Source organism: Muscardinus avellanarius (genome assembly GCF_963383645.1).
Source record: "Muscardinus avellanarius genome assembly, chromosome: 10".
NCBI classification, from domain to species: domain Eukaryota; kingdom Metazoa; phylum Chordata; class Mammalia; order Rodentia; family Gliridae; genus Muscardinus; species Muscardinus avellanarius.
Genome location: NC_137796.1, coordinates 32668634 through 32695364, shown reverse-complemented (window position 1 = coordinate 32695364; position 26731 = coordinate 32668634). Strand labels below are relative to the sequence as shown.

The 26731-nt window shown below is 38.2% G+C and overlaps 1 protein-coding gene across 5 annotated transcripts in view; it reads left to right on the top strand.

Annotated features, from left to right (window-relative positions):
- Positions 1-1280: 1280 nt before the first annotated feature.
- The window catches only part of CHD9 (chromodomain helicase DNA binding protein 9), a gene marked incomplete at both ends in the record, with an annotated part of 198204 nt that continues 172753 nt past the window's right edge, over positions 1281-26731 (top strand). For all 5 annotated transcript variants that reach the window (XM_080702508.1, XM_080702507.1, XM_080702506.1 and 2 more), the window contains one exon: positions 1281-2732. In XM_080702508.1, coding sequence (XP_080558634.1) covers positions 1281-2732 — 1452 coding nt within the window. The remainder of the gene's footprint in view (positions 2733-26731) is intronic.

Below are 26731 nucleotides of genomic sequence, written 5' to 3'. Positions count from 1 at the left end.
AAAACCTTATTTTTCTCTTAAGACTCATCAGTTTATTGCTTACACACACTATTTGTTTTCTTCTCAGCATGATTTTCAATATTTGTACAGCTTAATACATAATAAGCAACACATATATTACAAATGATTACAATAGCATTAGACATAGGATAATGAATAGTATTGATTATAGGAAGGTGCTTGCTTTTGTTCACATATATCTGAATCATTACTCTATCAGGAAGGCTGGCCTTCTTATGGTAGATGAGCAAGAGAACTATGGTAGCAATATGTGAGAATATTTTCCAACATAACTCCTAGCACATGTCTGTGCTGTCAGCTCATCAAATGGCTAACTTTGATTTGATTCTGGGTCAGATTATCATGACCTCATGCAGCTGCTCTTGTTGATGCAACTCAGTGAGTACCATATACCATATGAAAGAATAGATTTATCTACTTAAGAGGTCTAGAGCAAAAGTTCACAATGTACATATCAAGGCCTGATATCAGTTATCTTAAGACAGAATTTTGAAGTATTTCATACTTCAAAATATTAATATACATCAATATTTTATAAATTGGTTAGAAGTGCTGAGGAATGATGGTCATTTCATGATATAGGAGAAAATGTTACATAACTATTCCTGGGTTTACTTTACATTACTTCTTCTTCTTCTTCTTCTTCTTCTTTTTTTTTTTTTTTGTGGTACTGGGAGTGGACCCAGGGGCTTTCTACCTCCGGGCTATATTCCCAGACCTGTTTTATATTTTATTTGGAAACAGGGTCTCACTAAGTTGCTGAGAGCCTTACTAAGTAGCTGAGGCTGGCTTTGAACCTGTGCAATCTTCCTGTCTCAGCCTCCCAAGCGCGGGGATTACAAGTGTGCACCACCACACCTGGCACATTCCTTCATTTTAAAATATCAAAGTGATATGCATTATTTTACCTGCATTTAATCAAATCTGCTGGAGGAGCCCTTTTTTCTCATTGCAGGAAATATTAATGAGCTATTTGCAATGAATTACTCTACAAAAATACTATACATTTAGATTTCATGTTTTTAATTAATATATAAGCTTTGTTTATCTAAGTTTAATGAATATTCATTATTAAACTTACTTTTGTTCTTTCTTAGGATTTTGACACTTCATGACATGTCATTGTCTAGAGCAATAATGAACATTGGCCTATTTTGGATGAGTTGATGACCTTGGAAATGATCCAGTAATATCTACGTACAGAGAATCTGATTATACTCTATTTGGAGTGAATAGCTAATCATTACTGAATTTTCAAGATGACTGATCCAATGATGGACTTTTTTGATGATGCCAATCTTTTTGGTGAAACTTTAGAAGGTTTGTCAGATGATGCATTTGTACAGCCAGGACCTGTTTCACTAGTGGATGAATTGAACTTGGGTGCAGAGTTTGAACCTTTGCACATAGACTCACTGAACCATATTCAAGGTACTTCACATCAGAAGATGACTGATTTTGAACAGTTAAATCAGTTTGATTCAATGAAATTTCACCAAGTTAATCAATCTTTTGGTAGCCCAGCAGAACATGTGTTATCTCCACATTCTCAGTTTAATTGTTCTCCAATCCATCCACAAAACCAACCCAATGGTTTATTTCCAGATGTAGCAGATGGCAGTCCAATGTGGGGCCATCAAACAGTGACTAGCATTTCTAATCAAAATGGATCTCCTTTTCACCAACAAGGACATTCACACTCTATGCATCAAAATAAAAACTTTGTGGCACACCATGACTTTGCCTTATTTCAGGCCAATGAACAACAAACACAGTGTACTTCACTACGCTCACAACAAAACAGAAATAATCTTAACCCAGGGCAAAATTCTCTCAGCCAGTCTAAAAATTTTATGGATGTTAATGTTTCTGGTCCCCATAGAGTCAATGTTAACCACCCTCCACAAATTACTAATGCATCTACTTCACAACAGTCTCTTTCAATGCAATTTTCTCAAACATCAAATCCTTCAGTACACTTCCTCAAGTGTAGCAGTCATCAAGAAGGAAATTTTAATGGACCTTCTCCAAATATGACTTCTTGTTCTGTCAGTAATTCACACCAGTTTTCTTCACAGTATTCCTTTTCTAGTAATCATGTTTCATCAAACAATCTCCTTCAGTCCTCTGCAGTTCTTGCACCCAATCATACAAATCAGACTTTATCTGATTTTACTGGAAGTAGTTCTTTTTCACCTCATAGGGGAATCAAGCAAGAATCTACTTCGCATATCCTAAACCCCAGTGCAGCATTGAATTCAAATAATTTCCAACTGTTGCATTCATCACATCCTCAGGGTAATTATAGCAATTCAAAATTATCTCCTGTGCACATGAACTTTCCTGATCCTGTTGACTCAGGAACTCAAATGGGCCATTTTACTGATCATGTAGAAACTAATGGCTTTTCATCTTTAGAAGAGAATTTACTTCATCAAGTGGAATCTCAAACTGAGGCATTCACAGGACTTGACCCAGAGGATCTCCTTCAGGAGGGTCTTCTGCCCCAGTTTGATGAATCAACCTTCGGACAAGATAATTCAAATCATGTCTTAGATCATGACCTTGACCGACAATTTACTTCACATCTTATAACAAGACCTTCTGATATGGCACACACTCAGTTGCAGTGTCAGGCTCGGAGTTGGCATTCATCATTTTCTACTCATCAGCATTTACACGACAGAAATCGCCTATGTTTACAGCGACTGGTATGTAGCCCTTTGTTTTTATTTTGGTGACGCGGAGTAGAGTGATCTTTTACTCATGGAGTTTGCTTATATGAGACCGATTTAAGATTTTGTACTCGGAATTCTATTGAGCATATGTATTTTGACATAGGTTTATCTTGCTTTAAAAGTCTTACTGAGAGCCACTGGGCATAGTGGTATATTCCTGTAATCCCAGTATTTAGGAGGCTGAGACAGGAGGATTGCAGGTTCAAAGCCAGCCTCAGCAACTTAATGAGATTCTCTGCAATGTAGTGAGACCCTGTTTCAAAATTTAAAAAATAAATAAATAAGACTGGGTGTGTAGGTCAGAGGTAGAAAGTCCTTGGGTTCTAGCCCCAGTACCACTATAAATAAATGAATAAATAAATAAATAAATATCTTACTGAAAGTTATTCATTCATGTGCTCAGAGCAGTAACTTTTCTTTCTTTCTTTCTTTTTTTTTTTTTGGTAGTGGGGGTAGAACCCAGAGGCCATTCTACCTCCAGGCTATACTCCCAGACCTCTTTTTATATTTTATTTGGAAACAGGGTCCCACTAAGTTGCTGAGGCTGGCTTCAAACCTATGTGATCCTCCTGTCTCAGCCTCCCAAGTGCTGGGATTATAAGCGTGAGCCACCATACTTGGTGTAAAGTAACCTTTGTCTTTAGAAAATTGTAAGGTTTTGAGAATTCTTTGTAACTTTTCTTTTTTTCTTTTTCTTTTCTTTTCTTTTTTTTTTTTTTTGATGGTACTGGAGGTGGAACCCAGAGGCTTTCTACCTCCAGGTTATACTCCCAGACCTATTTTTATATTTTATTTGGAAACAGGGTCTCACTAAGTTGCTGAGAGCCTCACTAAGTAGCTGAGGCTGGCTTTGAACCTGCGCAATCCTCCTGTCCAACCTCCCAAGCACGGGAATCACAAGTGTGCGCCACCATGCCCGGCTTTATTTATTTATATATTTTTTAAAAATATTTTATTATAGCCAGGCGTGGTGGCGCACGCTTGTAATCCCCGCGCTTGGGAGGCAGAGACAGGAGGATCGCGCAGGTTCGAAGCTAGCCGCGCGCGCTGGCTTAGGAGACCCTGTTTCCAAATAAAAATGTAAAAATAGGTCTGGGAGTGTAGCCCGGAGATAGAAGGGCTTCCAGGAACCCCAGTACCACCCAAAAAAAAAAAAAATTTTATTATAAAAAATTCTTTGTAGGAAAAATACAACTTTAGGACATAAAACCCATAGCAACAAAAATTTTTATTTAATAAAAGGTTCAAGCTGGGCATGGTGGCATACACCTGTAATCCCAATTCTTGGGAGACTGAGAGGAGGATCGCAGATTCAAGGCCAGCCTCAGCAATTTAGCGAGACCCTATTTTCAAACTAAAAAATAAAATAGGACTGGTTGTGTAGCTCAGAGGTAGATTACCTCTGGGTTCAATCTTCTGTACCACAACAAAACAAATCTTACCAAAAGGTTACTACTGTAAATGCAGTAGAACGTAGAGCTGTAGAATGCAGTTTCTGAGTGATATGTGAAACTCCTGAGACTCAACATCAGGCACTAGGTATGTCATCAGAGACATATCAGCAAATGCTCATAAACCATTAGCACATTCCTGGAAAGATGTAGAACTATCTCCATCCAGGCAGTGGCCAAACTGCCACTGGGGCCATCAGTAAAGCTGTGTGTTTACACAGGCTGAAGTTATCTAATGGAGGGCCTGAACACACAGATTTTGCATACTGGCCCAGGCCCAGAGAAGGCCAGAGGGAACAAGGGAGACAAGAGTCTTACGGAGCATTTATTTGTGAATATAGAAAACCAAAGTGCGTGTTATCTTTAGCACAAAATTCATCTTTTCTGGTCTTGTTCTTGATTTTTGTGCTTTCTGATAGGTATCACTTTCTGTTTTAGCTAAATGATAACTACTAGAAAGGCTAAAATTTATTAAAAATTCTCTTCAAATTAAAGGAAGATTGCTTCTTTCCTCAGTTGCCATGTCCATGTGTCTAGCACCTGATTTTCTACAGAGAATAGATTCACCTTCCAGGTGATGTTCCAAGGAAGCCACTCCCCCCGCAATGCCCATTCAAGCAGGGGGCACAAGGGCTCAGAGCCTCTCTCCACCTCCTCTCTCTTCTCAGGACCAGCCCTTGGTGGTTCTTCTCCCTCACTGTTGCTCCTGTTGCAGCCCCCCTCAGAGGGTCTTCTGCTACTACGCCAGCTCTCTTTGTAACTTTTAATTATAATTACCTTTAACTGAAGATTTTTTAATAAAAATAAAACCTTAAAAACCATAATTAAATGGAAAGCAACAGATTGAGAAATTTTTTTGTAGTTATGATGGACATACTATTAATATTCCTATAAAAATCTTATAAATTCATTAGGACACTTAAAATCTCAATTAATAACTGAATATAGGTTGAAATTCACAAAAAAAGGAAATCAAATTAGTAAATAAAACAAGGAGTGCTCAATTTAGTAGCACATGTAACTAAAATTGGAACAATACAGAGAATATTAGCATGGCCCTTTGCAACTCAGTGAGACCCTGTTTCAAAATAAAGAATAAAAAATAGGACTGGGGTGTATCTCGGAGATAGAATGCCCCTGGATTCCATCCCCAGTATGGCTAAATAAATAAATAAATAAATATTCAGTACAGAGTATGAAGTGTGGTTTTATTTTACCTAGTAGAAACAAATTTTTGTTAATGTTCAAAAGTTAATGCTGGCAAGCTTATGTGAAATGGTACTTATGGTTTTGTTAATTTAAATAAATTTTGGAAGCAATTTTGATGGTATATTATAAAAACCATACATAACGAAAATTATGCCAAAAGATATTTTTCTTACTGTATTTATAAGGGACAGCTGAAAACAGCATAGCTTATTTATCAGGTAGACTGGTAGACTACTATAAGCATTAAGAAGCCTTAGAAAACTAACACAGAATATGTTAATGATGGTGAGGAAACATAATTAAAAATTAAAAATATAGTGAAGTAATTCAGGGTGCAGGCTCTGGTACCCAACCATGTGGGTTAGAATCTTAGCTCTTCATACATAATACATACTAGATGTATGACTTTGAACTAGGTATATAATTTCTTTCTTTCTTTTTTTTTTTTTTTTTTTTTTGGTGGTACTGAAAATTGAACTCAGGGGCATTCTACCTCCAAGCTATACCCTCAGACTATTTTTTTTTTTTTTTTTTTTTTTTTGCGGGTCTGGGAATGGAACCCAGAGGCATTTGACCTCTGAGCTACACACCCTGCCCAAATTTTTATTCTTTATTTTGAAACAGGCTCTCACTGAGTTGCTGAGGGCCTAAGTAGCTGAGGCGATCCTCCAGTCTCAGCCTCCCAAATGCTTGGATTACATGCCTGTGCCACCATGCCCAGCTCCCTCAGACTAATTTTATTTCTTATTTGAAAACAGGGTTCTAGTAGGTTGATGAGAGTCTCATTACTTGCTGAGGCTTTCCTTGAACCTATGATCCTCCTGCCTCAGTTTCCCAAGTACTAGGATTAAAAGTGTACACCACCACACCCGATTTTAGGTACATAATTTCTGTGTTTCTTTTCCTCCTCATCTTTAAAATATAAGATAAAGCCATGCATGGTGGTGCATGCTTGTAATCCCAGAGCTTAGGAGGTTGAGACAGGAGGATTGCACAGATTCAAAGCCAGCCTTAGCTACTTAGTGAGGCTCTCAGCAACTTAGTGAGACCCTGTTTAAAAAAAAAATATATATATATAAAATACATACATATATATATATATGGGGGTAGTGTAGCCCGGAGGCAGAAAAGCCCCTGGGTTCCATCCCCAGTACCACAATAAAATAAAATATAAGCTAAAAATTGGATATACCTACCTAATAAGATTTTGGAAAGTATTAATAGTGCTAACATGTGAAAGTATTGAGGACTCTGCTTAGCTTAGAGTTAATACTTTTTTTAAAAAAATTATACTTGTTGCAGTTTGAAAATACATACATGAGCTGGGCATGGTGGCGCACGCTTGTAATCCCCACACTTGGGAGGCAGAGACAAGAGGATCGCGGAGGTTCGAAGCCAGCCGCGTGCGCTGGCTTAGGAGACCCTGTTTCCAAATAAAAATGTAAAAATAGGTCTGGGAGTGTAGCCCGGAGGTAGAAGGGCTTCCAGGAACCCCAGTACCACCAAAAAAAAAAAAAAAAAAAAGAAAAAAGAAAAAGAAAAAGAAAAAAGAAAATACATACATGAAAAAATGCTAGAGGGAAATTAATTGGTTTAGGGTAGTATAATTGTACTTTGACTTGCTTTCTACAATTTTTGTCATGTGACCATATAACTCTTATAATAAAAAATTATCTTATGTAATATGTTATATTTCTGTAGAATCCATAACATAGTTACTTGTGAGACTCAGTGCAAATATGCCATGGTGCATGACTTTTTTTTTTTTTGAATTATGGCTTGAACCCAGAGGCATTCTACCTCCAGCCTACACCCCTAGCCCAATTTTATATTTTATTTGGAAACAGGGTCTTACTGGGTTGCTGAAAGTCTCGCTAAGTTGCTGAGGCTAGCTTTGAACCTGTGGAACTTCAGTCTCAGCCTCCTGAGTACTGGGATTAAAAGTGTGCACCTCCATACCCAGCTCGGTGCATAATATTTAATACTTGGGAAGTGGTTTTTCATTTCAGAGCCTTTAAGTATTTGAAAAAGAGAAAATCTTTATTTTTTTCCATTGGGTTTATTTTAGTTCTGTTTCAAATAGAACATATTTTCAGGAATTTCTAGGTAGCCCAGTGTGGTGGCGTACACTTGTAATCCCTGCATTTGGGAGGCTAAGCCAGGAGGATCTGGTTTTATGGCCAGCCTCAGCTACTTAGGCCCTTTGCAAGTCAGTGAGACCCTGTTTCAAAATAAAGAATTAAAAAAAAAAATAGGGCTGGGTTGTGTAGTTTGGAGATATCCCCAGGGTTCCATCCCTAGTACCAAAAAAAAAAAAAAAAGTCTAGGTAGATGAAGAAATACTTAAAAGAAATGATAAATCCGTCTCCTTTCTTGTGACGAGTTGAATATTATGATTTTGCTCCCTCTACTGGAGGAGGATCACACATCTTTGTGGTGGGGAAAATGTCCACTGAATGAATTTATATTCATCTGTCTACTTATATGTAGATTTTTGACTAGTTTGATTTATCACTTTGTCTATTGTGTAACTGAAGTTGTAAACCATACAATTAATTTCTTAATTTTATTATTCTAAGGCCTGTAATCATTTTAATTCATCTTTTTGTTACTTTTTTGTATTTTAATTTATTTCTGACTGAGTATGGTGGTGCAGGCTTGTAAGATACATTTCTGAATGGGGAGAGAAGGAAGAAATCACTTAGCACATTACAGTTATATATTGAAATGCAGTAGCATACTTTGTTTTTCAGCACTGAGGATTGAATCCAGGGGCATCCTACCTCTGAACTACACCCCCAGCCCTATTTTTTATTCTTTGTTTTGAAACAGGGTCTCACAAAGTTGCGGAGAACCTTACTAAGTAACTGAGGTTGGCCCCAAACTTGTGATCCCCCATCTCAGCCTCCCAAGTAGTGGGATTACAAGTGTGCACCACCATGCCTGGCACATACTTTGAAGTAAAGTGATAATTGGAGTTAAGTTTGGACAGAAATCAGGATGGTCACTTAATGGCTGTGTGACTTGAGGTTCACTACTTGACTTCTCTGTACCTCAGTTTTGATCCTATATAAATTGAAGGAAATAGTCATATCCAAATAAAAGGATTGTTGTGAGCTGGGCATGGTGGCGCATGCTTGTAATCCCAGCATTTGGGAGACTGAGACAGGAGGATCATGGTTTGAGGATAGCCTTAGCTACTACTTAGGCCCTCTGCAACTCAGTGAGACCCTGTTACAAAATAAAGAATAAAAAATAAGGCTGGGGTGTAGCTCTAAGATAGAATGAATGCCCCTGGGTTCCTTCCCCAATAACGCAAAAAAAAAAAAAAAAAAAAAAAACAAGGATTGTTGTGATGAGTCAATGTATTAATATAAGTTAAGCATTTAGAGCAGTGCTTGCCACAAAGTAAGTGTACTATTTGTTAGGTGTTATAAGTTCCTAATAATATCTTTTAATAATTAAATTCACTTTTGGTAATATACACAAAGAAAATATGAAGATATTTTAGTCATCTTAATTCAGATTTTTCCACACCTCAATAATTGTACTTTCTCTACCATCTTGTAACCCATTAAGATGTATGAGTAAAATGCACCAATAAAAATGATAATAACAGTACTTCTACATTGTAATGTAGCAACCTTAAAATGACAAACTTATTCAACCATTCAAAATCATTTTCAGAAATATATTTAATGACATGAAAAATGTATTAATTGGAAGGTTAAAAAGCAATCTACCTTGCCGTGTGTGGTGGCGCATGCTTCTAATCCCCGCGCTTGGGAGGCGGAGACAGGAGGATCACGCAGGTTCGAAGCCAGCCGCGCGCTGGTTTAGGAGACCCTGTTTCCAAATAAAAATATAAAATAGGACTGGGAGTGTAGCTCAGAGGTAGAAGGGCTTCCAGGAAGCCCAGTACCACCCAAAAGAAAAAAAGAAAAAAAAAGCAATCTGCCGCTGGGCATTTTGGTGCACACTTGTAATCCCAGTACTTGGGAGGCTGAGACAGGAGGATTGCAGGTTCATGTCCAGCCTCAGCTACTTAGTGAGGCACTCTGCAACTTCGTGAGACCCTGTCTCAAAAGAAAAAAAAAATGGGACTGGGGATGTAGTTCAATGGTAGAATGTCCCTGGGTTCAATCCTCAGTACTGCACACACAAAAAAGCAATCTGCCAAAAAAAAGTATAAACTTTATGATCCCAACTTGGTTTCTTAAAAATGCAAAAAGATGGAAATGGGGACAGTAGATCTTGCTGGATCCTTAAAAACATATCAACAGTGATTTTATTTATTTATTTATTTATTTATTTTTTGGTGGTACTGGAGGTGGAACCTAGAGGCTTTCTACCTCTGGGCTATACTCCCATACCTATTTTATATTTCATTTGGAAACAGGGTCTCACTAAGTTGCTGAGAGCCTCACTAAGCCGCTGAGGCTGGCTTCGAACCTGTGTGATCCTCCTGTCTCAACCTCTCAAGTGCGGGGATTACAAGCGTACGCCACCATGCCTGGCAACAGTGATTTTATTCTGGCAACATTACAATTAGTTTTTTTTTCATCTGTTTTTTTCCCCTCTATGGCCCAATTGTTTATAACAACCAAGTATTAATCAGAAAAATCATTGTCCTTAAAACATGCCTTATGTGGGTTACCCAAGCCTGTCTGTAAGTTCTTTTTAGAAATTTGTAAGCAAGTGTTTCTACCTTCAGGATAAAACAACAACAACAACAAGTTAAGGTATGAAACAAAGAAACTCATTATAATACAAAAGCCAAGAAAGTGTTCTAATATAAGCACATTAGAAAATACTTTCCTATTTTGATTGCAATAGAACTTTTACACTGAATTTAATTTACAAACATTGAAAGATTACAGTGTTCCACATGGATTTCTACTTCACAAATAAGTCAAAAACTAAAGATTCTGTGTTACAAAAAGCAGAAATACTTGTCATAAAAGAGCAATGAAAAGTTTAAAGTGTTATTCTCTCAAAATGTGTTCCAAAAGCTAGAGAAAGAAAAATAAATTAGAGAAAGAAGCTAGTATTTTCTGTTATGTTTTGTACATATTAACATTTTGAAACACAAGGTATATAGATTCCTCACCATCCTACCCATCCTTTAATCTCCTTCCCTAAGCATCCAGGGTCTTTCCCCCACCCCCATCCTTTGGTACTTGAGATAGAACCCAGGGGCATTCTACCTCTGAACTCCACCCTCAGCCCAATTTCTTATTCTTTATTTTGAAACATGGTCCTACTAAGTTGCAGAGGGCCTCACAAATTGCTGAGGCTGGCCACGAACATGCAAATCTTCTGTCTCAGCCTCCCAAGTACTGGGATTATAGGGATGTGTCACTATGGCTGATCTTTTCTCTTTTTTTAAGTGGTAAAATACTAGATTCAAATATACTGGAAAAGTGATGTCAGCACTCTTCACTGTTTTTAACTTTTTTGGGGGGGTATGTATGTGGTACTTCAGCATTCTCCCATTGAACAACCCCCAGCTCTTTATTTTCTATTTTATTTTATTTTATTTTTGTGGTACTGGGGTGGAACCCAGAGGCTTTCTACCTCTGGGCTATACTCCCAGCCCTATTTTATATTTTATTTTGAAACAGGGTCTCACTAAGTTGCTGAGAGCCTCACTAAGTAGCTAAGGCTGGCTTCGAACCTGCGCGATCCTCGTGTCTCAGCCTCCCAAGCGCGGGGAATTACAGGCGTGCGCCACCATGCCCGGCTTTATTTTCTATTTTAAAAATAGTGTCTCACTAAATTGCTGATGCTGGACTTGAACCTGCAATGCTCCTGTCTCAGCCCCCATGAACTGGGATTACAGACTAATTTTAACAATTGATAGAGAGATGAGGGAGCTCTGAGATACTGAAATTTTACCTACATTCATTCTACTTCACTTGAATAAGAAAAGGCAAGACTTAGAAATATTCTTTGAAGCCAAGCATACTGGTACATGCCTGTTGGAGGATAGCCTCAGCAACTTTGCTAGACTGTTTCAAAAAAGAAACTAATAGGGCTGGGGGTGTAGCTCAGAGGTAGAATGTACTGGATTCAATCCCTAGTGCCACCAAAATAAATGAATAAATAAATACATTTAAAGACTATATATTACAATATGAATAGATATACATTAAAGAATACATATGTATATATTCTTTAAGCATCCAACAATCTCAGTGTAGTGATTTTTTTCAAGTAACAGATTATAGAATGACTTGTTTAGACTATAAAAACTTTGTCTCAGCTGAGTGTGGTGACATATGCTTATAATCCCAGTATTTGGGAGGCTGAGAGAGGAGGATCACAGGTTCTGAGCCAGCCTTAGCCACTTAGTGAGGCTTGCAACAATTTAGCGAAACCCATTTTCCAAATTAAAAAAAAAAAATAGAGCTGGGAGTGTAGCCCTGAGGTAGAAGGCCTCTGGGTTCCATCTGTTACCAAAATAAAAAAAATTAAAAAATTTTTTTTTGTCTCAGCAAGATTTGCCAGGCGTGGTGGCATACACTTATAATCCCAGCATTTGGGAGGTTGAGACAGGAGTATCACAGTTCGGCGGCAAGCCTCAGTTACGTAGTAAGACCCTGAATCAAAATAAAAAATAAAAAATAGGGCTGGGGGTATAGCTTGGAGGTAAAATGTCCCTGGGTGCCAACCCCAGTACTGAAAAAAAAAAGTTTATTAGTAGAGGATAAACAACCCCCAAACAAACAAAAAACAAAAAGGAAACTGAACTAAAATCATATAGATTTTAGTTGAAATTTTATATTGGAAGCAATATATGATTACACATTTGTTCTGATATTTTTAGAAGATTTGTATAAGATGATAACATATACATTAAAGGTTGTATTATCTTCATGTGTTCAAAGGAATTTAGAGGTCTGAATTAGCCCTAGCAAATGAAGTCAGATTATTTAGTAAGGAAGAAATATCAAAGTTTTTCACTGAAAGCAGGAAGCTGGAATATCTCAAATATGTTATAGAATTTCTATAGTGGGTGGAAAAGATGAAATTGATAGGTTATTACAATTCTTAAGATTCTGTGGCTGTAATTTTAGGTTTCATTTTAGGATATAGCATTCATTTTACCTATTTTAACTTCTGAGTAGCAATTACAAATGATGAAGAAATAAAGAAATATGACAGGTCCAGTGCCATTCAACAATGTCAGGGAATTATCAGTTCTAGATAAATTTTTCAGATAGCTGAAGTATAGTCTATTAAGCATTAAAAGCAGAAATGATACCACCCGACTCTGCCATAATAGTAATGGTAGACAATGCTGTTTTAGAAAAGATCAAGAAAATGTTATTTTTTTTATAGGAAAGGTCTTGTTTATTGAAATTTCTGATGGTTATTCTTAAGCCTCTAAGAATTACCCTCACTTAAGTAAAACTGAAACCTATCAGATATTTTAAAATAATCTTAAGCAGAAACATAATTGATTATAAATTATTATGGAAATAGAGGAAAACTTATATGAAACTAAAGATTTGTTCCTGGTTTATTTATAAGCATTCAATTCAGAAGATCCCAAACTCTTTGCTATTTTTTTTTCAGTAGTAACTTTACCTAAGGCAAAGATGAAACAGATATAGGCAGGTATACTTGGGCATGCCTATAATCCCAGGATTTAGGAGGATGAGACAGAAGTATCACAGGTTCCAGGCCAGTCTCAGCAACTTAGACCCTATTTCAGGGCTAAGGAGTGTAGCTCTTAATAGGGCTGGAAGTGTAGCTCAGAGTAGAAGCCCCTGGGTTCAATCCCTAGTACCCCCCCAAAAAAAAAAGCATATATACATAATTTCAAGAAATTGCATTTCAGTATTCCCTAGACAAAAAGAAGAAAAAATACCTATGTAATATATAGATTGCTCCCTTAAATAAAATTAAAACTTTGTAAAGTAATACCTCTTTATCCGAACTTATTTAAAATCCTCTACATTTGGCATGGTATCATTTAAAAGCAGTTTCAAAATTTTTAGTTATTTGGCTAATCCAAAACACAAAATAGGAATTTTTTTTAGTTTTGTTTTCAGTTAAATTGGGCTGGTAGCTGGGTACCCTGGCCTACTCCTGTAATCCCAGTACTTGGGAGGTGAGACTGGAGGATCAAAGGTTCAAGGCCAGCCTCAGCAATATAGCCAGGAGTCTCAGCAACCTAGTGAGATACTGTTTCAAAACCAAAAATAAAAAGCACTGAGGTGGTAGATCAGAGATTGAATGCCCTTGAGTTCAATCCCCAGTGCCTAAATAAATAAATAAATAAATGTAAATATTAGTTAGCTTTGAAATATTTTGGGGAGGATTGAATTTAGGGACACTCTACCTCCAAGCTACACCCCCACCCCTTTTGTATTTTGAAACAGGGTCTTGCTAAATTGCTGAGGTTGGCCTATAACCTGCGATCCTCCTCTCTTACCTCTCAAATTCTGGGATTGCAGGCATGTATCACCATGCCCAGCCTTTTTTTTTTTTTTTTTTTTTTTTTGGTACTAAGGATTGGACCCAGGGGCAGTCTTTCCGAGCTACATTGTCATCCTTTTTTATTTTTTATTTTTATTTTTTATATTTTTTTAAAGATTTGCTTATTTTTTGCCTGACAATTCTCTTGCCTTTTATTTTGGTTAATAGTTACTACATGTCAGCTTTTTTGGGGGGGCGGGTACTAGGGATTGAACCAAAGGGCATTTTAACTCTAAACTACACCCCAGCTCCCATTTTATTTATTTATTTAAATATTTATTTATTTTTGACACTGAGGATTGAACTCAGACTTACACCTCTAGCACAATCTTTTATTCTTATTTTGAAACAAAGTCTCACTAGGTTAATGAGAATCTCACTATCTGCAGAGGCTGTTTTCAAACCTGCAATCTTCCTATGTCTGCCTCCTACATATTGGGATTACATACTTGTGCTACCACACCTGGCTATCTATGTATGTATGTATGTATGTATGTATGTATGTATAGTACTGGGGATGGAACCCAGTGGCATTCTACCTCCGAGGTATACCCCTAGCCCTATTTTATTCTTTATTTTGAAATAGGGTCTCACTGAGTTGCGGAGGACCTCACAAGTTGCTGAGGATGTCCAGGAACCTGCAATCCTCATGTCTCAGCCTCCCAAGTATATTCATTTATTTATTTTTATTTATATTTTATTTTTGTGGTGCTGGGATTGAATCCAGGGGCATTCTTCCTCTGAAATACACCCCCGCTGTATTTTTTATTCTTTATTTTGAAACAGGGTCTCATCAAGTTGTGGAGGGCCTTGCTAAATTGCTGAGGCTGGCCATGAACTTATGATTCTCCTGTCACAGCCTCCTAAGTAATAGGATTACAGGCATGTGCCACCACAACTGGCTAAAGTTTATACTTTTTATTATCCAGTGTTATGCTAAAAATCCTGGTTAATAACTTTTTTATTAGTAGTACATTGCAATTAAGTGTATATAGTGAGGATCAATGTAATAACATATATGCACACAGGTCTTGGTTTGTTTCCCTTGATTCTTTTTATTTCTTGACACACACGTAAATGGATCAAAAAGTGTGTTCACTTAGAAAAGTTGACTCCAACCAAAATGCAAGACAGGTTTCAATGATCTTAGATTTCCTAGTATACTACTACTAACCCTAAGGTAGAAGTAATACATTATCTACTAACAAGTCCACATTTCTTTTCCCTTTCTTTTGGTACTAGGGATTGAACCTAGGGGCATTCTACCTCTAAGTTACACCCCTTACTCTTTTTATCTTTACTGTGAAATAAGATCTTGTTAAGTTGGTAAGGGGTCTCACTAAGTTGCTGAGCCTGGCCTCAGCCCTCTTGTCTCAACTTCCCAAGTAGCAGAATCATAGGCATGCACCACCATGCTTGGTTACATGCCCAAATTTCTAGCCCAAGCTAAGGGGCTGGAAAAAGAAACTAGGAATAGCCCGAAGTAAACATGGGAAGCCACAGCGGAGAAACCTAAGATATTTCTGAAACAATTTTAAGTGGGTAAGTTGGAAGACTCTAGTTCTACATGGATAGTGCTTTCCTGTGGGTTTCTCAGTATACATCTGAACTTCACAAATCACCTTTAAAATGTGGTTTACCCAGTAACACAGGTATGCCTCAGCCCTTCCTGTTTTTATTTCTCTCTTTGAAACAGAATCTCACTAAAATTGCTGAAGGTCTCATTATGTTGTTCTCCTTCTGTCTCAGCCTCCCAAGAACTGGGATTACAACTGTGTGCTAGTGTGCTGATGAAATATGGTCTTAATTATTAAACTATATACTTTTTACATTATAGAATAGTTAAGCTCTGGACTATCTCCCAGGAGTCAAAGTAATGAACTACAGTTGTCAGCAGTAGCTTCAAGGATATTGACCTAGAACATGCATGCTTAGGAGTCAGAAATGAACAGAAAGTAAATTCTAGGAATTGGGAAAACCCAGCAATTGGTAAGAAATTTGTGGATTGGTACAATATGTTAAGAGCATGAAATGCAAACCAAACTTCAAAGTAGGCTTAACAAAATTGTGTGATCATAAATTTTATTGTTAGCTGGGCACAGTGGCATATACCTTTGTAATCCTGCTACTTAGTAGGCTGTAACAGGAGGATGGCAGATTCAAGGCCAGCCGCAGCAATTTAGCAAGACCCTGTTTTATTTACTTAAAATTATTGTCTGAAATTGAAAATAATGTGTTAGGAGGACCTACTATGTCATCAAACTATTTCTATTATTATAACATGAGTGCAATGCTGTTTTTGTTTTTTTAGTGGTACTAGGGATTGAACCCATGGGCATTCTACCACTGAGCTACACACCAGCTCTATTTTTTTTTTTTTTTTTTTTTTTGCAGGTCTGGAGATTGAACTCAGGGGCATTCCACCTCCGAGCTACAATCCTGCACTATTTTTTATTATTTTTTTAAATTTACAATAGCTAAATTTATTTCTCATTTTGTTACACATATATTTGATGGATAATATTTACAAAACATTATATATCAGATATTGTTTCAAATGAACACATTGATCTTTTTATTCTTTATTTTGAAATAAGGTCTCACTAGGTTGTGGAGGGCTCTATTTTATTTTCTGATTTGAAACAGTCTCACTAGTTGGGGAGGGCCTAAGTTCCTGAGGCTGGCTGAGAACCTGTGATCCTCATGTCTCAGCTTCATAAGTACTGGGATTGATTATAAGTATGCACCACCACGCTTAGCTACTATGCTGTTTTGGAACACTAAAATATGTGTGACTAGGTATCTCTATTTTGGAAATTAGACTGAAATGATTTTAAATTGAGTAAATATTTTTTAGTACAGTATATCATAGGTAATAATATGGAAAGAGATGATAATTAGGAAGCATGGACTGCAGTTTTCAGTTAAATAAAATATGGTCATTCACTGTGGTCAACTATGGAAATAATATCATGCATGTTTAGTATTCAATGATTACCTTACAAATTATGGAAGGAAGATAGTCTTTTTTGGGAGGGGATACTGGACATTGAACAAAGGGTCATTCTACCTCTGAGCCATACCTCTAGCCCTTTTTATTTTATTTAAAAATTTTGCAGTACTGGGGATGGAACCTAGGGAGCTTCTAGCCCTGGAATATACCCTCAGACCTATTTTATTTTTATTTGGAAATAGTGTCTCGCTAAATTGCTGCAAGCCTCACTAAGTTGCTGAGTCTGGTAGTGAACCTGCAATCCTTTGGTCTCAGCCTCCCAAGTACTGGAATTACAAGTGTGCACCTCCACACCAAGTGGGGTGTGTGTGTGTGTGTGTGTGTGTGTGTGTGTGTGTGTGTGTGTTTGTTTGTTGTTTTTTGGACACAGGGGCTTGCTAAGTTGCTGGGACTGGCCTTGAATTTACCTTGAACCTGCAATCTTCCTGTCTCAGCCTCTCTAATACTGGGATTATAGATGTGTGTCTCCACTCCCAGTGAGGAGGACAGTCTTTAAACAGGGTTTAATTCCAAGCCGGGCATGGTGGCGCACGCTTGTAATCCCTGCACTTGGGAGGCTGAGATAGGAGGATCGCGCAGGTTCAAAGCCAGCTTACTTAGTGAGGCTCTCAGCAACTTAGTGGGACCCTGTTTCCAAATAAAATATAAAAAAATGGGTCTGGGAGTATAGCCCGGAGGTAGAAAGCCTCTGGGTTGCCCCCAGTCCAACCAAAAAAAAATAAATATAAATAAATAAATAAATAGGGTTTAATTCCTACATTGTATGTGTTTGTGTACTTGAAAACATGTTTATATTGATCTTTTTATGGATTCATAGAATTTTAGAGCTAGATAAGCTCTTTTTATATACTATATACAAAAAGCAAAAAGGAGCTCAAACTATATTCTTATATACAAATAGCAAAAAAGGCCGGGCATGGTGGTGCATGCTTTGTAATCCCAGCATTTGGGAGGCTGAGACAGGGGGATCACGGTTCACAGACAGCCTCGGCTACTACTTAGTGAGGCCCTTTGCAACAGTGAGACCCTGTTTCAAAATAAAGAATAAAAAAATAGGGCTGGGCATGTAGCTCAGAGGTAGAATGCACCTGGGTTCCATGCCCAGTACTGCAAAAAGAAAGAAGGAAGGAAGGAAGGAAGGAAGGAAGGAAGGAAGGAAGGAAAGAAAGAAAGAAAGAAAGAAAGGAAATAAAGAGAGAAAGAAAGAGAAAGAAAGAAAGAAAGAAAGAAAGAAAGAAAGAAAGAAAGAAAGAAAGAAAGAAAGAAGGAAAGAAAGGGAAAACAAAAAGTAAGGTCATCACTTGCTTACTGTCTTATAACTATCAGTTTCCTTTCATAGGTAAAACTTTAGCAGTTAAAGGTGATTAGTAAAACCCTGTTTCAAAATAAAATAAAAATAGGTCTGGGAGTATGTATGGATATATGGTTATATATGCATATATATTTATGTGAGACTAGCTAATATACAAGATTACATATTAACTTTCTATTCATTTTAGGAACACAGGGTTTTGGGGTTTTTGTTGTTGTTTGTTTTCAGTGCTGTAGATCAATTCCAGGGCTTTCTGGTTCCTACTAGGCAAGTGCTTTACCACTGAGCCACATTCCCCAGCCCAGAACACAGTTCCTTTTAGCAATTCACCTAAGCTGGGAAGAGTGGTGTATTATTCTCTCAATACTTGGGAGGCTGAGACAGAAGGATAGCAAGTTACAGGACAGACTCAGCAATGTAGCAGGACTCTCAGCAACTAGACCCAGTTTAAAAAAAAAATATCGATACGGGAGTGTAGTTTGCAGGTAAAATGCCTTTTGGATTCAATCCCCAATATCACAAAACAGAATCAAAATTATTTAGCTGGGTGGGGTGGCACACACCTGTAATCCTAATACTTGGTAGGCTGAGACAGGAAGATGATAGGTTTAAGGCCAGCCTCAGCAATTTAGCAGACTCTGGAAAGCTGGGTGTGGTGGCGCATGCTTGTAATCCTAGCATTTGGGAAACTGAGACTGGAGAATCACGGTTTGCAAACAGCCTCAGCTACTTAGTGAGGCCCTCCACAACTTAGTAAGACCCTGTTTCAAAAATAAAGAATAAGCCAGGTGTGGAGGCGCACGCTTGTGCTTGTAATCCCTGCGCTTGGGAGGCAGAGACAGGAGGATTGTGCAGGTTCGAAGCCAGCCGCACTGGCTTAAAGGACCCTGTTTCCAAATAAAAAGTATAAAATAGGTCTGGGAGTGTAGCCTGGAGGTAGAAGGGCTTCTAGGAACCCCAGTACCACACACACACACACACACACACACACACACACACACACACTAAAAAGAATAAACAAAAAATAGGGCAAGGGGTGTAGCTCTAAAGTCAAATGCTCCTGGGCTCCATCCTAAGAACCTGCAAAAAGAAAAAAGAAAACAAAAAGACTCATAGCAAGATGCTGTTTCAAATAAAAAAGGGCTGGGCGTGGTGGCACATGCTTGTAATCCCAGCATTGAGGAGGCTGAGACAGAAGGATTGCGGTTTGTGGACAGCCTCAGCTACTTATTGAGGCCCTCTGCAACTCAGTGAGACTCTTGTTTCAAAATAAAGAATGAAAAATAGGTCTGGGTTGTAGCTTGGAGGTAGACCGCCCCTGGGTTCAATCCCCAACACCAAAAAGAAAAACGTTTGGAAAAGACTAACAAACGTGCTCAAGGTTAAATAGCTGGCAAAGGAATCTCCACACTGATCTCCATAGTGGCTGAACTAGTTTGCACTCTCACCAACAGTGTAAAAGAGTTCCTCTTTCACCACATCCTTGCCAGCATTTGTTGTTATTTGATTTCTTTATACTTGCCATTCTGATTGGGGTTAGATGGAATATCAGCATAGTTTTGATTTGCATCTCCCTGCTGGCTAATGATGTTGAACATCTTTTCATGTATCTATTGGCCATTTGTATCTCCTTTTTTGTAAAGTGTCTATTCGGTTCAGTTGCCCATTTCTTGATTGGGTTATTTGTTTTGCTAGTGTAGAGTCTTTTGAGCTCTTTGTATATTCTGGATATTCGCCCTCTGAGTAGTGGCTGGTAAAGATATTCTCCTATTCTGTAGGCTTTCTCTTTAGCTGCTGCTGCTGCTGCTGCTGCTGCTGCTGCTGCTTCTTCTTCTTCTTCTTCTTCTTCTTCTTCTTCTTCTTCTTCTTCTTCTTCTTCTTCTTCTCCTCTTCCTCCTCCTCCTCCTCCTCCTCCTCCTCCTCCTCCTCCTTCTTCTTCTTCTTTTTTTTTTTTGGTGGTACTGGGGTTCCTGGATACAACCCTCCTCCTCCTCCTCCTCCTCCTCCTCCTCCTCCTCCTCCTCCTCCTCCTTCTTCTTCTTCTTCTTCTTCTTCTTTGGTGGTACTGGGGTTCCTGGAAACCCTTCTACCTCCGGGCTACACTCCCAGACCTATTTTTATATTTTTATTTGGAAACAGGGTCTCTTAAGCCAGCACGGCTGGCTTTGAACCTCGCAATCCTCCTGTCTCCACCTCCCAAGCTGGGGATTACAAGCGTGTGCCACCGTGCCCAGCTGCTTTGCTTTTTTTTTGATATGAGGAATTGAACCCTAAGATATTCTGCCACTGAGCTACACATAACCACCCCCCTAGCCCTTTTATTTCCCTTTTGTGGTACTACCTCCAAGCTATACCCATATCCCCTTTTTTGTTTGGTTTTAAAACAGGATCTCACTAGGTTGCGGAGAGTCTCTTAAATTGCTGAGGATATCCTTAAACTTGAGTTGCTCTTGTCTCAGTACTGGGATTACAGGTATGCGCCACCAAGGCCAGCCACCCAGCCTATTAAATTTATTTTTATTTTATTTTTTTGTGGTTCTGGGGACAGAACCCAGGGGCATTCTACCTCCAAGCAGCACTCCCAGCCCTCTTTATTTTTTATTTTGAAATAGGTCTTACTAAATTGCAGAGGACCTCAATAAATTGAGAATCTACAATCTTCCTGTCTAAGCTTCACACATACTGGGATTACAAGTGTGCGACAATGTACTTTTTTATTTTTTATTTTGAAACTGAGTCTTGCTAAGTTGTCAAGGTTGGCCTTGAACTTGTCATCTTCCCTTCTTTCCTTCCTGTATTGAGGATTGAACCCAGGGGCATTCTCCCTCAGAGCTATACTCCCATTCCTATTTTATCTGTTGTTTTAAAAATAGGAACTATCTAGCCAGACTTGGTGGCGCATGCTTGTAATCCCAGCATTTGGGAGGCTGAAATCAGAGGATCGTGGTTCATGGACAGCCTCGGCTACTTAATGAGACCCTATTTCAAAATAAAAAATAGGGCAGGAGGTGTGGATCGGAGGTCAGATGCCTCTGGGTTCCATCCCCAGACCTGCTAAATAAATAAATAAATAAATAAATAAATAAATAAATAATAGGAACTATCTAAGTTACTGTGCTCTGGCATAGAAACTGTTATCTTCCTCAAGTATTGGGAGTACAGGCCTACACCACTGCACCTAGCAGTGTTTCTATATTTGTTCATTTTTCAGTTTTTTTGGCACTGGAGCTTGAACCATGGGCATTCTACCTCTTTAGTTAAACCACCAGCCTTTTTAAATTTTGAAACAGGATCTTGCTAAGTTATTGAGGCTGACCACAAGCCTATGAGCCTCCTGTCTTAGCCTCCCAAATACTGGGTTTACAGGCGTGTACCACTATGTCTGGCCAGAGGTACACTTTTAATATTAAATGTATTATTACATCAACTTCCTACTTAAAATACTCCTGTATATTCTAAAAGTGCCATATTGCTGGGCATTGTGGCACACACTTGTAATTTCAGTACTTGGGAGGCTGAGACAGGAGGATCGCAGGTTCAGAGCCAACCTCAAAAGCTTAGTGAGATCCTCTGCAACTTTGTGAGAGCCTGTTCCCAAATAAATAAAATTAGGCTGGGGGTTTAGCTTGGAGGTTGAATGCCTCTGGGCTCAATCTCCAGTACCACACACACACAAAAGTGCCATATTGAATTGTAGTTTCCTCATCCTTCCCATTTCCCCAAATAGAACATATTACAACAAAACCAACAAACTTTTTTTTTGGTGGTACTGGGGACTGAACCCAGGGACATTTACCACCAAGCAATATTCCCAGCCCTATTTTTTATTTTTGTTTTGAAACAAGGTCTTGCTAGTTTGATGAGAGTCACTACTTGCTGAAGCTGTCATTGAACCTGTGATCTTCCTGTCTCAGACTCCCAAATACCAGGGTTACAGGCATGCACCACACCAGCATGCCCTGCAAGCCAACAGACTTCTAGTTCACATTGGTCCAAAATTGATAAGAGTTCCTCACACATTGAAGGATAAATTACTTACTAAATCTCTCTGTTGCTAATATTATGAACTCAGAGGTATTCTCTACTTCTGAGCTACACCGTCAGCTCATTTTATTTTATTTTGTTTTTGAAAGAAGATCTAGTTAAATTGCTGAGGCTAGTTTCGAACCTGCAATCCTTTTGTCATAGCATCCGAAGTACTAGGATTACAGGCATACACCATTGGGCCCCAGCTAATTATAGTAGTTTATAATATGACTTTCTCTTGGGAGTAGTGGAAGTGGGTAGGAGAAATCTAGATTTTCAACTTTCAAAAACACTTTGTACTGTATGCTGGGCATGGTAGCATGTGCTTGTAATCCCAGTACTTGGGAGGCTGAGACAAGAAGATTGCAGGTTCACGGCCAGCATCAGCTACTCAGACCCTCAGCAATTTAGTGAGATTCTGTTTCAAAATGAAGAATAAAAAATAGAAGCCGGGCGTAGTGGTGTGCGCTTATAATCCCCGGGTTTGGGAGGCTGAGACAGGAGCATTGTACAGGTTCGAAGCCAACCTCAGCTACTTAGTGAGACCCTGTTACCAAATAAAATATAAAATAGGTCTGGGAGTATAGCCCGGAGGTAGAAAGCCTCTGGGTTCCACCCCAGTACCACACACACACACACAAAAAAAAAAAGAATAAAAAATAGGGGTAGGGATATAGATCAGAGATAGAATGTTCCTGGGTTCAATTTCCAGTACCACAAAACAACAACAACCAAAAAAAAAAAAAACACCTTTGTACTATAAAAGGAACAAAATGATTTAAAAGAGAAAAGAGAGGTTTTTTTTTTTATCTATAATGAGAATTTTTGTACTCTTCATTCAAGTTCATTTCCTACTATTTCTCTGGTTATATGGAACTTTTTTTTTTTTTGTACTAGGGATGAAACCCAGGGGCATTCTACCTTCAAGCTACATCCCCAGTCCTATTTTTTATTATTTATTTTGAAACAGGATCTCACTAGGGTTGGAGAAGGCCTTACTAAGTAGCTGAGGATGACCTTGAACCTATGACCCTCCTGTCTCGGCCTCCCAAATGCTGAGATTACAAGCCAGTGTGCCACAAAGCCTGGCTTAGAGTCTCTCCCCCACAGGGAGTAGGTATTTATTAAAGACATATTGGTGGTCTTCCTGATATTTTGGCTTAGAGTTTTTAATGTTAAATTATATGTTGCTCCAAAAAGAGGGAATACAAGGCAGCATCTCAGAATCCTTTATGAATGTGAATATTTAGCATCTCATACTTTCTTGACATATAGCTTGTAAAATTCTACACAAAATTTATTTTATTTTTGTCTTTGCTTATGTTTATTTTTCTCTCTTGAATAGTTTCTGATTAACTTTTCATTATAAAATGCACTTATTCATTGAAAACACAGTTTTATTGGTTTATGTAGATTTGTGTGTTTTCCCCCAAGTTTCTGAACAGTTATTGTTTTGCTTCCTTTTCTTACATATTAAATATATTTTAGGCCAGGCGTGGTGACACACGCTTGTAATCCCTGTGCTTGGGAGGCGGAAACAGGAGGATCGCACAGGTTCGAAGCCAGCCGCACTGGTTTAAGAGACCCTGTTTCCAAATAAAATATAAAATATATATACAAATAAAAATATAAAATAGGTCTGGGAGTGCAGTCCAAAGGTAGAAGGGTTTCCAGGAACCCTAGTACCACCACCACAACAAAATTATATATATAACATATATATTTATATATAAAATATATTTATAAATTACATATAATATATTACATGTTATATATTATATTAATTATATGTAATATATATTAGATATATTTTATATATATGTATTTATATATATGTTGCCAGGAACCCAGTACCACCAAATATATATACATACATATATATATGTGTGTGTGTGTGTGTGTGTGTATGTATGTATGTATTTATATATATATTATCTCTATAATAATATCAAGCGGGGCGTGGTGGCGCACGCTTGTAATCCCTGCTCTTGGGAGGCTGAGACAGGAGGATCGCACGGGTTCAAAGCCAGCCTCAGCTGCTTAGTGAGGCTCTCAGCAACTAAGTGAGACCCTGTTTCCAAATAAAATATAAAATAAAAAAGGTCTGGGAGTATAGCCCAGAGGTAGAAAGCCTCTGGGTTCCACCCCCAGTACTACCAAAAAATAAAAAAATAAAAATAAAATAAATAAAATAAAAAGTATAATAATATCAACAACTTTTTTGTGGGCAGCATTCAATCTCATACATCTTGTCTCTTAACTGGAGAGTATTGTTGCACCAATATTTTTAGCAAACATTTTCTAAACTGATATGCTAGCAGTAGACTTGCATAAATTATAGAACATATATAATTCTAGTTTGGAGTAAGATAATTAAAACTAATGAAAGAATAACAATTATTTAATAGATTAGTCAGGATAAAATTAATCCGTTTATATTTATATCTATTTGGGAAGTAACCTTAAAACTCAAATTTTATTGAGACATAATTTATATACAATAAAATATCCATTTTAATTATAATTTAATGATTTTTGACAAGCATTTGCATTTGTGTAATCATTACCATAATCAAGATATAAATCATTGCATAACTAAAAAAAAATTTCCTGCTATCATTTCATACACACTTATCTTCCCATCACTTGCCCTAGGCAATCACCAGTCTATCTTCTGTTACTGTAGATTAACTTTGTCTGTAGATTAACTTGTATGTGTGTGTGAGTGTGTGGGGGGGAGCCCGTGGATTACTGTGGATGGAACCCAGGGATGGAATTCCATCACAGTGCCTCAATAAGTATGTAAAAAAATAAATACATGAATGAATAAAATAAAAATAAAATGCTCACCTTGTTAGTTAACTTTTCATACCATTTTTATTTCCATTCTCTGCGTAGTCTTTTTTTTGGTGGTACTAGGGTTCCTGGAAACCCTTCCACTTCTCAGTTACACTCCCAGACTTATTTTATACTTTTTTATTTAGAAACAGAGTCTCTTAAGCCAGCGTGGCAGGCTTCAAACCTGCACTATCAAGCGTGCGTGACCACAGCCGGCAGTGCATAGTCTTAACCCCTACTAATAGTTACCCAATTTGCTGAACTCATGCAGTTTAACATTTTATTTATTTATTGCCATCTTATTATGTCATATGCTCATTTAGTTTGCAGTGAGCTTAAGTTATAATTATTGTTAATGCCCAATATAATGTATATAACTATTATGTGTTACGGATTAGGAGAGTATGGTGTGGGGAAACTGTTCCCGGGGACCCCTGTTAGGGTCCTGGACAAAATTTCCCTCAAACCACAACAAAACCCCAAACGACCAAAAACAGAAAATTACCGCGGGTTCTTGTCCTAAGCTAAGAATAAATATGAATAGCTTGGACAGTTGCTGAAGATTTAAAGAAGTTTATTAAAAGATAGAAATACAGAGGATAGGTACAGCTCCATACCTGACTGGCATGGAGGGGTGATTCCAATGAATACACCAAAGGGATCACACGTGGACCGGACTTTTTATACCCATGGCCTTCATCTTGTTTACATAATTCTGACATAGTGAATGTCCCTCTAAAGTACCTCCCCTTAACCCTGTAAGGTACCTCCCCCAGCAAGGTGTGGCAAGGTGTGTCCTTTCATGAAGGTTGACCCCTCCTACCATCTTAGCTAGCTTATCTAATCATATAGATCTGTCTTTAGATAGAGAAAGGCCTAGTTCTCTTCTATTGACTTGTTAATTACTTTTAGCTATGTTAATTTACATTGGAATAGTTGCCTGCTTTTAGGCTGAAACCAAGTCCTTTTACAGATTTGCCCCTCACCCAATTTTTGAAATATATTGATAATCATAGTGAAGGGTCCGAGAATCGCCCACCAACCCAAATAACTAAGGACTCACAAGAGATGTAAAATGCAAAAGAAGTTTATTGTGCTGCAGCTCTGTCCCGGCTAGCCAGGGGTCAAGACCAAGACACTAAATGGTCAAGGTTCAACCCAGAGCTCACTCCAAGGTCTGAATTTATAGCCCCAGGAGGGAGTGGTTACACATGTCAGAGCCCGCCAAAAGTCTGAGCCCGCCAAAAGTCTGAGCCCGCCAAACTTAGAATACAACCAATCAGATACAAGGACAAACAAGTACAACCAATAATTTTAAAACATGCATCCACACATGTCAGAGCCTGCTAAAGACTGCTCATCTCCCTTATGGTATGTGCTAGTTCCCTAGGGCTGCCTTTCCCACCCACCTTGGCTGGGCCAGGCTTATCTCTGCACTGAGGAATCTGCCTGGAGAGCAGATTAGCATGGCCTTGTTCCCCAGGCCAGAGGGGGAGTGCTGATCTGGCTCAGAGATATGAGGATGGGGCCCATGTTGCTTGCAGCTGTGAGGGCAGCACTGGGAGGACAAAGACCTTGGCCGGCAAGCTGGAGATTAGAGGCTTTGACCTGGTGGGTCCCCTACCCTGGTCCTTGA